Source organism: Schistocerca serialis, chromosome 8 (genome assembly GCF_023864345.2).
Source record: "Schistocerca serialis cubense isolate TAMUIC-IGC-003099 chromosome 8, iqSchSeri2.2, whole genome shotgun sequence".
Taxonomy (NCBI): domain Eukaryota; kingdom Metazoa; phylum Arthropoda; class Insecta; order Orthoptera; family Acrididae; genus Schistocerca; species Schistocerca serialis.
In genome coordinates, this window is record NC_064645.1 from 443,651,649 (window position 1) to 443,666,074 (window position 14,426).

General features: G+C 41.6%; 1 protein-coding gene across 1 annotated transcript in view; it reads right to left on the reverse strand.

Annotated features, from left to right (window-relative positions):
• Positions 1–14,426, reverse strand: part of LOC126416797 (dipeptidase 1-like) — a 504,557-nt gene that overhangs the window by 228,442 nt on the left and 261,689 nt on the right. Inside the window, exon 3 of the mRNA XM_050084666.1 lies at positions 2,736–2,889. Within this exon, the coding sequence (XP_049940623.1) occupies positions 2,736–2,889 (154 nt within the window). The remainder of the gene's footprint in view (positions 1–2,735; positions 2,890–14,426) is intronic.

The following is a 14,426-nucleotide window of genomic DNA, read 5'->3' on the forward strand; positions in this document are numbered from 1 at the left end:
TTCTTTTACAGGGAGTGCAGTGGAGCTGACGCTGAAATCATTAAGTATTTGATTGTACCATCGCTAGTCTCACTGAACTCTTCTGAATTCTACATGTCATGTGTGGTCTGGCGTCTCCTTACCAGCAACAGGTCCCATGTTCAAACTAGTCAATTCCCTAAAAAACAAGTTCAGAGCGTCGTTGCGCGAAAGTGGTAGGGAGACACGACTTAGAACAAACAGACACCACGCAGAATTTTGGCAAACATTTTTGGAATACTGTGATCAATAGATTATTATATTTTGACTAAAGTTCAGTCTTGATCACACCATTTGTGTTTCAATGATATAGGTAACCGGTTTCGGTTATTTTTACATAACTATCATCAGACCCATGGCTCCCTTAGGATGGTAGGCGGAGCTCTCCTCACTGCTACGTAGATCAGTTGACTGCGTAGCAGCTGAGGAGAGCTCCGCCTACCATCCTAAGGGAGCCATGGGTCTGATGATGGTTATGTAAAAATAATCGAAACCGGTTACCTATATCATTGAAACGTAAATGGTGTGATCAAGACTGAACTTTAGTCAAAATACCACGCAGAATGTTAGAGGTTATAATGTTTTTTATTTTTTATTTTTTACTGATAACCGGATAAAAAACGGAAATATCAATTATATAGCAGCAGTGCTAAAATCTGCCGGCAGCGTCATCCGCAACCGACAGGGGTGGCGGAAGTACTGAGGAAGACGACTTTGCGCCCAACATTCGGCGACAGCGTCCCCCCACCGCCGCAGCCGACGCAGGTGCGGCCGGGTAGCGAGAAAAGTGTGGGGAGATATAAAGAATGTAAAGGACGTGCGATGTAGCGAAGATGCTCATCCTACAGCTACCACATGAAGATGACGACACGGTACGCTGTCGAAATACTGTGTTACGTGAACGACAGCACCCGGGTGAACAATCCGAGACCAATACAAACAAAATACCAGAAGTTAAAATCTTCTGGGTTATTAGGCCGCGTCATTTTTCCTCTAAAATGATCGACGTTTCGACCTCTCTGCTGGGATCTTCCTCAGGATCTTCTAGTGTCCACTACTGCTAGAACACTGTCAGAAACGAGTGTCGCGTCCTCTTATAAAGGGGGAGTTTTCACGCGTTCGTGTTTGAGAAGTGATAGTATTGGTCACATAACAAATGTATATACTCGCTTCGGATCCACAGTAGCGTCTTCCCTCTGAACTGTAACCGCTGCTTCTCGAACTTCTATTTTTGTTCCAGAGCACTGAAATCCGAAAACCTTGTTGAATGATCAAATGTTATTCTGTCCACTTTATCCCAGTCCTTGTTTCGTCTTCCGAAGGTGCAGGCCGAAGAAGTAAGACAAGATGTGTCGAGAGTTCTACGGAAATCGAAACCTCCGAAAAGCAACATATCATCGCAGGAAAGGAAATCTCTTATTGAACTCATGAGAAAGGAAAGCATCGTTGTAACAAAATAGGATAAGGGGAATGCTACTGTTGTTTTGGACGCTGTGGATTATCACAGGAAGATGAAACAACTACTAGCTGATCCTGTGTATCGCAAGTTAAAAAGCGATCCGACGAACAGAATCGCTCGGAAAGTGAAAAACCTGATATCAGACTCCAGACTGGACAGCTCTACTACAAAGAATCTAACACCTCGAATACCTGTCTCGACCAGAATGTACGGACTATCTAAAATACATAAGGAATGGGTTCCTTTGAGGCATATAGTCAGTGGGATTAACTCGCCGACTTATTTTTTAGCACGTCATTTATCAAGCAAACAGACATCTAATTGGTAAAACAAATAGTTTTATAAAAGATTCGGAACATTTTTTAGAAATTGTAAGCAAACTGAGGATATCCGCAGGTGACATTTTTGTTAGCTTCGATGTGACATTGTTATTTACTAACGTCCCAGTATCAGGTACAATGGAGATCATAAGAGAGAATGTTGCTCCTGATGTTTGTGATTTAATTGAACTATGTCTTCGTTCGCGCTATTTAAAATACAATGTTGAATTCTATGAATAGGCTGACAGCCTTGCTATGGGCTCACCCATTTTGCCAGTTGCAGCTGATGTGTTTATGGAACATTTTGAGCAACAAGCGTTAAGTTTTGCTCCTTTGAAGCCTTCTTGCTGGCTCCGCTATGTGGACGATACATTTGTAATATGACCAATACTATCACTTCTCCAACACGAACGCTTGAAAACTCGCCCTTTATAAGAGGACGCGACACTCGTCTCTGACAGTGTTCTAGCAGTAGTGGACACCAGAAGATCCTGAGGAAGATCCCAGCAGAGGGGTCGAAACGTCGATCATTTTAGAGGAAAAATGATGCGGCCTAATAACCCGGAAGAATTTAACTTCAGTGACAACGGCCGCGAAAGCCTGCAGACTTACACAATATCAGAAGTCTGTTTGCTATTATACGCTTGTTTATGATGCTAATTAGACGAAATGACACTGTGTCGACGGCGTTTAACAGCCGCGGGGTGAGGGTAGGGTTTCTTCTTGGAAGTATAAAATGGCAATACGAGGGGTAGGAGGACTCTTGTATCTGTCCCAGTTACTTCTTAAAACGTATTGTTTTTTGGCCAGTTTTTGGGCCCCCTCTGTGCCTTCTCTTTTGGCGTGGGCCTGTCTCGCAACTAATTCTGCACGGCGCTGCTTAGTTTGATAAACAGTAACAAGTGGAACAGAGGACGCGAGGAGACGGTATGACTGACCTGTGCTCCGACGAAGCCCGCCCGCAGGCGCGGTATGTCGGTGAAGCAGGTCGAGCAGTTCCAGACGGCGTCGGTGCGCAGGTTCCTGCGGAAGTCCACGGCGCTCAGCTGGTTATGCGTAAGCAGGCGCAGGTTGTGCGGCAAGTCGTTGTGCCTGTAACACGAGAGACGGAACACCGTGTAGCAGCAAGAAGGCTAGCCACGTAGGCGCGAAGTTGTTAATAAAAAGTAGTGTGATGGTGCTCGAAGAAGGAAGGTAGGTTACTTTTAACGTCCAGTCGACGATCAGATCATGACGGACTGAGTACAAGATCGGATTGGGAAAGGATATCGGCCGTGTCCTTTTCGACGGAAACATTCCGATATTTGTCTCAAGTGATTTGGGCAAACTACGGTAAACTGAAATTACGAAATTTCTTTATGTACTATCTCCATCTTTTCGTCTTATTTTCTGCATCCGTAATCGACCTACCATTTCCACCTTTAAAGCTTTACTGTTGATTTGTAGTGAGGACTGGTCGAAGCCCGCCTGCTCTAGATATGAGATACCTGTAAAAAATAGGTTTGCTGGTCTGCACAGAAGGCGTTGCTGTCAAAAAAATGGTTCAAATGGCTCTGAGTACTATGGGACTTAACATCTATGGTCATCAGTCCCCTAGAACTTAGCTAACTAACCTAAGGACATCACACAACACCCAGTCATCACGAGGCAGAGAAAATCCCTGACCCCACTGGGGATCGAACCCGGGAACCCGGGCGTGGGGAGGGAGAACGCTTACCGCACGACCACGAGCTGCGGACGGTTGGTGTCATTTGTGCCTGTTAAGATGTACTAAACTCCATTAAAGGCATAATGAGAAATCACGTTTAGCGTATTTTGTTTATGAACATATACTTTATAGTGATGTTTGGTTATTTTAGTTGACGAGTAATGATACTTCCTGTCCTATCACTGATGTAACCTCCATCTGTAGACCCACGGTACGTGCAAAGATTTCATTTGGCAGAAATTGTCAAATCACCCAATAAAATCAAAAGAGAGACTTTGGAGGAAGAAACAAAACATGGAACTATTTCGATTAAAGACAAAGGGAGCATTATAAAATGGGCGTGCCGTATATTTTTAGTAATTACTTTCTAAACGTAGGTCATAAAAAGGCATACGATAAATTCGAAAGAGTGAGTGGTCTGAGGAAGCAACACAGAGGAAATTTATTGAAATATAAATTTGTCACACTCGTTACCGAAATAAGGAAAGTTATCATGACCTACAAAAGTAAAAATTCGTATGGTGTTGCTGATACCTGGAAGACACTAAAAGGCTGTGGCCTTGTAATATTCATGTTCTTAATCACATGTGCGATAAATCGTTAGTTAAGGGTATTTTCTCAGACAGATTAATTTGATATGATGATGTCTCTCTATAAGAAAGTCAACTCAAAAGCTACAGGGTGGATACACAGTTTTCAATATTTCTGAGAGGGTAATGCGCTGAAGGATTAAGATCTGTCTATTTACTAATGAAATGCCTAGTCAATCACAGTTTGAATTACAAAAGGGGTGCTCAAATGAGGCAGCTATTTATACTTTCACAGAGCACTTAGTAAAATTCTTAGATGATCAAGTTTATCACTAGCTAGGGTATTCTGCAATTTATCGAATTCATTGTGTCGAACATTCTATTAGAGGAATTATTTTTTAATGGGATAGTTTGTTCACCACCGGCATAGTTTAGTTCCTATTTAAGAACCAGGCTGCAAGAAGTTGAACTACTATGTTCCAGTAATACACACGGCGACGCTACATTTTCTGCAATGGAAGAAGCCACGAGTGCATTTTCTGCATTGTGCTATCATGAGCCCATTACTGTTGCTGCTCTAGAAGCATCAAGAGGGAAAATCGTAAATGATGCTACCGTTAAAATTTATAACTAATTTTCCACAAGTGAACTAGCTGTGCCGTTGTGGTCGTCAGTCCAAAGACTGGCTTGATGCAGCTCTCCATGTCACACTATCCTCTGCGAGCCTTTTCATTTCTGAATAACTACTGCAACCTACATCCTTCTCAACTCAAACTGCTTACTGTACTCATCTCTCAGTTTCCCTCAATGATCCCCCCCCCCCCCCCTCCTCACTTTCCTCTAATACTAAATTGGTGATCCCTTGACGTCTCAGAACTCGTCCTACCAAACGATCCCTTCTTCTAATCACATTTGACCTTTCACTGATATTTTATGGGATAATTTTTTGGGAAACCACCTCTTTTAGACCAATAGCATTCTTTGCACAGAAGTAGAATTAATTTTGAGGTTGAAGCTCTTCCACTCGCGTTTGTTTGTAAATAAATTTGCTTTTGCATGAGACCCGCCTTGAGAAAGAAGAAAAGAAAGCTGTGTTTCGCTCAAGGCGGATCCCATCGAAAAACATAAATGGAAGTAGAATTACGCGCGCCGTAGTTACGACCGTATTTCCGACCAGTGATGTAGGACTTCGCATTTTCGCTTCTCGTCTCGTCACAGTTAAATCTGACAGTAATAGACCTACAACTCTGGTAAGACTCGAATGTTTTGTGCAGTCCCCCTGCATCATCTACATACTTCTTGTATTTATTTACTTATTTATTTAGTTATACGTCAAGTTCCGTAGGACCAAATTGAGGAGCGAATCTCCGAGGTCATGGAACGCATCAGTACATGAAATTACAACATAAAAGTAACAACAGATAAAAATAAATGTTTATGAACCCGAAAAAAGTCAGTCCATAAGTTTAAATAATCGCAGCAATACAACAACAATCAGCTTAATTTCTCAAGGAACTCCTCGACAGAATAGAAGGAGTGACCCATGAAAAAACTCTTCAGTTTAGATTTGAAAGCGCGTGGATTACTGCTAAGATTTTTGAATTCGAGTGGTAGCTTATTGAAAATGGATACAGCAGTAAACTGCACACCTTTCTGCACAAGAGTTAAGGAAGTGCGATCCAAATGCGGGTTTGATTTCTGCCGAGTAGGCCTATTAACGGAGTGAAAGCTGCTTATTCTTGGCAATAAGCTAATATTGTTAACAAGAAATGATAGTAAGGAATATGTATATTGAGAGGCCAATGTCAAAATACCCAGACCCATGAAGAGATTGATGAAATGTGTGATGAGATAAAAGAAATTATTCAGATAGTGAAGGGAGACGAAAATTTAATAGTCATGGGTGACTGGAATTCGATAGTAGGAAAAGGAAGGGAAGAAATCGTAGTAGGTGAATATGGAATGGGGTAAGAAATGAAAGAGGAAGCTGCCTGGTAGAATTTTACATAGAGCTTAACTTAATCATAACGAACACTAGGTTCAAGAATCATGAAGGTTGTATACATGGAAGAAGCCTGGAGATACTAGAAGGTATCACATAGATTATATAATGGTAAGACAGAGATTTAGGAACCAGGTTTTAAATTATAAGACATTTCCAGCGGCAGATGTGGACTCTGACCACAACTATTGGTTATGAACTGTAGATTAAAACTGAAGAAACTACAAAAACGTGGGAATTTAAGGAGATGGGACCTGGATAAACTCACAGATCCAGGGGTTGTAGAAATTTTTAGGGGGAGCCCCTGTGAAACTGTTTTAATTTTTTGTACAATTGTTTTTGAGTCACGCCATGCTATAAACCGCGCGCATCGCCTATATGTGTGTTTTCTAGACAATCGCTGCTGAGTGACGTCATTGTTGCATGCTGTCAACAACCAGAAGTGTCTTTATACCTGCCCACTAGAACAAAACAAAAGAAGAACACCAAATTTTTGGAAGTATGAAATGGGTATACTTCTCTAACTGGTCGGTGCGAATGCACCAGGTCTCAAAAATAAAAGAACTGACGGCTGCAGTATAAAAGAAGAAATGATAGTGTTTCATTTTGGTCTTCTTTGCGTTAAATTCAAATAATTACGTCATTTAAATATAAAATCCGTCACGTATGTGCTGACTAACAAATATAATTGTTATTTTTTTGAATAATGCACGTCTTCTTATTTTTAACTATATATGTATACAAAAATCTGGTTTTCATAGTAAACAAAAATTCTTAGTTACCGTTTTTTAAGAAGATTGTTAATCAAGATTGAACATTTAAAAAATTACGAATTAATTTTCTATCTTTTTGTACTTTAAAATTTATTCCAAAGCTCATAGAACATCTACCCAGCTAGAATCGAACCCAGCTCTCTCCCCCCCCCCCCCCACACACACACACACTTCCACGGAGCGAGCAAGCTCTCTACCAAGGACTCACACTGCTTGCCTGAATCGTTCTACCTTATTTCAGCATATTAAACGTGGTCGGAAAACTTAGAACTCTGTTATCTCGGGAGTTCTTGGGTGTTGCGTCGTACTGCCTTGGGAGAGGTATATTTGAATTTGAACTTTACGTAACATACATATACAAAATATAAAAATCCGATTGTCGTATGGTTCGCTTATTACAGAAAAACAAGCACCTTAATCACTTGTGGAGGCGCAGTTTAATTCCACTCCTTGTTTCACTCATAAATTAATGAACGTCCTGGGCTCATCTTACGCGTAGAATACAGTATACGATGCCTTGAGTCTGTCTCACTACATCGAAAAGCATCACCATCTTAATGCCGTAGACTTATGAATTCCGATCATATCGCGAAAACCGGGCGTGAGCCACAGTCAAATTTAACGGCGGCCAACTCCCTTTTATATAACTGTGATCGAGGTCGGTGCACCAGAATTTTGAGTTGAACAATGTTATATGTCAAATTAAGCACGGTTAACATTTAATCGGGGTAGGCGCACTCGGCAGATAGTCTTTTTTTAATTGCGTTTGGAAACTAGGGAAATTTCTTGTTGACACCCTGATCATTTGCACGAAGGCCTTCCAACGTATCTTTCACAGTGCTTTCGTTCACAAGTGACTCTGAATACACACAACTCCTCTTTCCGGACACACTTCATGCGGTTCCAAGTACCATCAAAGAACTGGCAGTCGCTATTTTGGACGCCACTTACTGCTGAAACTCTGCCTGAAAACACGCTCGTGTGGCCGTCGTGGTGACGAAGCGGTCAGTCTGCAGTCGAACTTGCTACGGGGGACGATAGGGCCAGAGGCTGCGTTTAATGGACCAAATGCTCTGAGAAGACGAAACTGGAAGGTAAGTCGGTGTGCGGGCGACACACACACACACACACACACACACACACACACACACACACACACACGCTTGTAGCAACCCCAGAACGGCAGAGGTGCGAAACCCGACGGCAGAGGTGAGAAACCCGTCGGCGGGGTGCGGCGTGGCGCGCCGCGGGGATTACGGCCACAATGCTCGCCGTGGACAATACGACGCGGCGCCTGCGGCGTAATCCGCTTCCTCACAAAGCCCGCCCGCCGTCCAAATTCGCGGCAGAGGAGAAGGGAAGAGACGAGCAGGAGGGGCCGCCAGGGCTGCTCAGCTGTCGCTCCTGCAAGGCTCGCCGAGTTCCATCTATGTGCCGCGGCGCTGATGTGGTCTCACGCTGGGGCATTAGTGCCACAGCAGCCTGCCACGTACAAGCTTCACAGTGTACTCCGCAAACTTGCGCTTGGCGACATCTCTTCGAGTCGTGTTGATAGCAGTGCGGAAAGGCTAAACGAGGTGTCTGTCCCTATACTGTTGTTGTGGTTTACAGTCCAAAGACTGGTTTGATGTAGCTCTCCATGCTATTCTATCCTGTGCAAGCCTCTTCCTACCCGAATAACTAATCCAACCTTTACCTCTCTGAATCTGCTTAGTGTATTCATCTCTGCGTCTCCCTCTATGATTTTTGCCCTCCACGCCTCCCTCCAATACTACATTCGTAATCCATTGATGCCTCAGAACGTGTCCTATCAACCGATCCCTTCTTCTACTTAAGTTGTGACACAAATTCCTCTTCTCCCTCGTTCTATTCAGTACGTCATTACTTACGTGGTCTACCCATCCAACTTCCAGCATTATCTTCTTATTTAAACTGTTTATCGGCCATGTTTCACATCCATACGTGGCTACACTCCATACAAATACTTTCAGAAAAGACTTCCTCACACTTAAATCTATATTCGATGTTAACAAATTTCTCTTCTTCGTAAACGCTTTCCTTGTCATCGGCAGTTTATATTTCACATCCTCTCTACATTGACCATCATCAGTTATTTTGCTCCCCAAATAGCGAAACTCATCTACTACTTTAAGTGTCTCATTTCCTAGTCTAATACCCTCAGCATCATCTGATTTAATTCGACTACATTCCATTAACCTCGTTTTGCTTTTGTTGGTGTTCATCTTATATCCTCCTTTCAAGACACTGTCCATTCCGTTCAACTGCTCTTCAACGTCCTTTGCTGTCTCACAGAATTACAATGTCATCGCAAACCTCAAAGTTTTTATTTCTTCTCCCTGAATTTTAATTCCTCTACCAAATTTTTCTATTGCTTCATTTACTGCTTGTGCAATACACAGATTTAATAACATCAGGGACAGGCTACAACCCTGTCTCACTCCCTTCTTAACCACTGCTTTCCTTTCGTGCCCCTCGACCCTTATAACTGCCATCTGGTTTCTGTACAAATTGTAAGCCTTTCGCTCCCTGTATTTTACACCTGCCACCTTCAGAATTTTTAAGACAGTATTCCAGCTTCCTCTAAGTCTACAAATGTTATAAACTGAAGTTTACCTTTTCTTAACCTATGTTCTGTGAGAAATCTTAGGGTCAGTATTGCCTAGTGTGTTCCTACGTTTCTACGGAATTCAAACTGATCTTCCCCGAGGCCAGCTTCTACCAGTTTTTCCATTCGTCTGTAAAGAATTCGTGTTAGTATATTGCAACAGTGACTTATTAAACTGGTAGTTCGGTAATTTTCACATGTCTCAGCACCTCCTTCCTTTGGAATTACTATACTTTTCTTGAAGTCTGAGGGTGTTTCGCGTGTCTCATACATCTTGCTCACCAGATGGTAGAGTTTTGTCCCAAGGCTGTCAGTAGTTTTAATGTAATCTTGTCTGCTCTCGGGGCCTTGTTTCGATTTGGGTCTTTCAATGCTCTGTCAAATTATTCACGCAGTATAATATCTCCCATCTGATCTTCATTCGTGTCCTCTTAATTTCCATAGTATTGCCATCAAGTACATCCCCTTGTATAGTTTCTCTATATACTTCCACCTTTCTGCTTTCCCTTCTTTGATTAGGACTGGTTTTCAATCTGAGCTCTTGATATTCATACAGCTGATTCTCTTTTCTCCAAAGTTCTTTTTAATTTTCCTGTAAGTGGCATCTATCTTACCCCTAGTGATATATGCTTCTACACCCTTACATTTGTCCTCTAGCTCTTTCTGCTTAGCCATTTTGCACTTCCTGTCGATCTCGTTTTTGAGACGTTTGTATTCCTTTTCGCCTGCTTCAGTTACTGCATTTTTGTATTTTCTCCTTTCATCGATTAAATTCAATACCTCTTGCCATACCCAAGGATTTCTACTAGCCATTGTCTTTTTACCTGCTTGTTCCTCCGCTGCCTTCACTATTTCATCTCTCAAAGCTATCCATTTTTCTTCTACTGCATTCCTTTCCCCTGTTCTTGTTGATAGTTCCCTAATGCTCCGTCTCAAACTCTCTACAACGTCTCGTTCTTTCAGTTCATCTCCTTAAATTGCTATCTTCTTGTAGTTTCTTCAGCTTTAATATACAGTTCATGACCAATAAATTGTGATTAGAGTCCACATCTGCCCCTGGAAATGTCTTACAATTTAAAACCTGCTTCCTAAATCTCTGTCTTACTAGTATACAATCAATCTGAACACTTCTGGGATCTTTAGGTTTCTTCCATGTACACAGTCTTCTTTCATGAGTCTTAAACAAAGTGTCTGCTATTATTAAATTATGATCTGCGCAGAAATCTACCAGGCGGCTTCCTCTTTCATTTCTTACTCGCCAGTCCATATTCACCTACTACTTTGCTCCTCTTCCTTTTCCTGCAATCGAATTCCATTCCGCCATTACTATTAAATTTTTGTCTCCCTTAACTACCACAATAATTTCTTTTATCTCATCATGTATTTCTTCAGTCTCTTCATCATCTGCGAAGCTAGTTGGCATATAAACTTGTACTAGTGTTGCAGGCGTGGGCTTTGTGTCTACCTTGGCTATAGTAATGTGCTCACTATGATCTTCATAGTAGCTTAGCGGCGTTGCTATTTTTTATTCCTTATTAATCCTACTCCTGAATTACCCCTATTTGATTTTATATTTAAAGCCCTGTATTCACCTGACCCGAAGTCTTGTTCCTCCTGCAACCAAACTCCACTAATGCCAGCTATATGTAACTTGACTTATCTATTTCCCTTTTTAAATTTTCTAACCTAACTGCCCGATTAAAGGATCTGACATTTCACGCTCCGATCCGTAGAACGTCAGTTTTGTTTCCCCTGTAGTGACATCCTCCTGAGTAGTCCGCGCCGGGAGATCCTACCTCCGGAATATTTTACCCAGGAGGATGTCATCATCATTTAATCATACAGTGAAGCTGCATGCCCTCGGAAAAAAATTATCACTGTAGTTTCCCCTTGCTTTTCAACTGTTCACAGTATCAACACAGCAATGCTGTTTTGGTTGGTGTTACAAGGCAAGTATACGCAGCCATCCAGACAGTTGCCACTGCACTGTTGCTCGTATGTTAGCACAGGCAACTCTACGCAAACATTGCTGCTCTCGGTCGTTAAGTGAAGGCCATAGGTTACTGCGTTGTCCGTGGTGAGAAGTAATGCCTGAACGTGGTATTCTCGGCACATTGTTGACACTGTGCATCACGAAATATTGAATTCTCTAACGACTTCCGAATTGGAATGTTCCCTGCGTCTTGCTGCAACTACCATTCCTCGTTCATAATCACATCGGAAACCCTTTCACAAGAATCACCTGAATAAAAATGAATCACCTGAATAAAAATGACAGCTCCGCCAGTGTACTGCCCTTTTATATCGTGTGTACTCGATACTACCGTCATCTGCATATCTGCATATCGCTATGCCACGATTTCTGTCACCTCAGTGTGTAACTTGCTCCAAGGAACTGCTGCTGTAATATACGCAGTAGGAGCATGTGACTCTGTCTGTCTGTGTGTGTGTGTGTGTGTGTGTGTGTGTGTGTGTGTGTGTGTGTGTGAGAGAGAGAGAGAGAGAGAGAGAGAGAGAGAGAGAGAGAGAGAGAGAGAGAGAGAGTGAGAGTGAGTGAGTGAGTGGAGACTGGATGATGCGCCTCTCCATTCCAGAATATCCTGTACAAGTCTCTTCATCTCTGAACTACTATTGCAACACACGTCCATTTAAATGTACTAACTGCAAAGGAGCCTTTGTCTCCTCCTACACATTTTACCACCAATGCCTCTGCCGCTTAACAGTTCTTTAATGCCTCAAGATGTGTCTTATTTAGTCCGCAGCTCGTGGTCGTCCGGTAGCGTTCTCGCTTCCCACGCCCGGGTTCCCGGGCTCGATTCCCGGCGGGGTCAGGGATTTTCCCTGCCTCGTGATGACTGGGTGTTGTGTGCTGTCCTTAGGTTAGTTAGGTTTAGGTAGTTCTAAGTTCTAGGGGACTGTTGACCATAGATGTTAAGTCCCATAGTGCTCAGAGCCATTTGAACCATTTGTGTGTTATTTACCTATTTAATCTTCTGCAACTTTCCGGAGTGCCAACCTTCAAAAGCTTCTTTTCTCTTTCAATCCTCACTGTTAATCGTCCACGATTCTCTTTCACAAAGGCTACACTACAGACAAGTAATTTTGTAACAGCAACCTTACACAAAACTTGTATTCAATCTTAATATCTTTTTCATAAAAGCTTTTCCTGCTCTTCACACTTTGCATTTTATATCGTCAGTTATTTTGCTGCTGAAATAACAGAAACCAGCTACTAATTTTGGTGCCTTACTTACTACTATTATTTCCTGATTTAATTCTACTACACTCCATTTCTCTTTACGTACTTTTATGGAGTTCATCTTACATCCCTTCAAGACACTATCTAATTCTTTCAGCCGATCTTTCAAGTCCTTTTAGGTTCCTGACAGGATGACAACGTCTTAGAAAAACTCGAAATTTTTAATAATCTCTTCCGCCGATACCTCACACAGCGCTAGATGTTTAAGAAGTGTCCAACTAGAGATAAAATACGAAATCTAGCATAGTGACCACATTTGTCGTGTTTACTGTTATATAATGAATACTAATGTTATTATTAATAGTAACAATAGAGGTATTAGATGCACCAGCTGCAAGAAAGCAAATATGTTACATTACAGCTTGTTTAGTTGCATAAAATGTTCTTTTCAGGTCATGGTTTGTTAGCCTTTACAAAACACAATTAATATAAAATATTTCCATCACTAAAATTAAAAGGAGAAATACCCATTACAGTATTGAGAATCCTCAGGACCACTTCCTGGGTTTAATTACTAGTGATATGGGAAAAATATAACATTGATGTGTTGACTATGACGGAAGTAATTATGTGCTACGTTTTACTGGCACAGCTGGACAATGTTTACGAAAATGTTAACTTCGCTAATCGTTAACCCATTACTAAAAAAGTTAGCTTTGTTAAACGTTATTAAATAAGAGCCTTATCGCAAGTTAAAGCTAGTCGTTACCTCGTAATAGTAAACTTTGTTGTGGGTGTAGTTAAATGAGCGAGTGGATCAAACGTATCACCATGGCTTAAATACAAATATTTGAGTTGGGAAAGCTTAGGTAGCACATCGAAGACGAATAAAAACAGTTTAATGATTGAGTTTTGTAATTATTTAGTTGTCAAATAGAATAAAAATACAGGACAATCAGATAATGTCTGACAGAAGGTGCGTATTGCTCTTGAACATCAACATGCTGAAGTTTCATCCGAGAGCGAGGCGCATTTAGAAGACAAATTGTCTTTGCCCACGGAAAAAAGTTGTTTGATTGCTGCACTAGAGTGAAAAGGGATATTACATTTAATAAATAAACCTGGTTCACCAAGAAATACAGCATCGTTAAATGAATCTTTTGATTCAAAGTTCAGCAACATTTTTGACTAGACTCTGGTCTTTACTTTTTACAGATGTGTTACTTGGTTTCTCTTTAGATTGTTGTTACAGCTAGAATCCGATTCCATAGTCAGTCCACTAATAAAAAGTAGCACTTAATGTGAAGTCAATAAAAAAACGATGATAAACAGCAACCACCGAGTTATCCTCTCCCGCACTAGGTTGTTTACATCAACCTCGCGCACCCCGGCGTAGCCCACGCACCTACAAGACCTGAACTTGTCAGAACATGATTTCCGCAGGCGGCGCGACGACATTTTTGTCATAAATAGTGGCCAGCTAATCAACGATTAATGGACTCACGGAAAGTTAACAGATGTTGAAGAGTCCATTAACATTTTCTAAAATTAACTTAAAAGTTAATCCATTTGCTCTAAAAATTAACTTCATTAATTAATAGTCTTCTGCCCAGCTATGTTATCAGACAATTATCGGTCTGTTGGCGGCATAGCCATTCTGTGAAGTGTATGTTGCATCCTGGAAAAGAGCAGCCTTTGCAACTGGTGTTTGCCATTGGGTGGGGGTGAGGGGCATTGCCGGCTTGGAATGGGGCAGACTGCTACTAGCTACTCACTGGTGATCATCGCTTT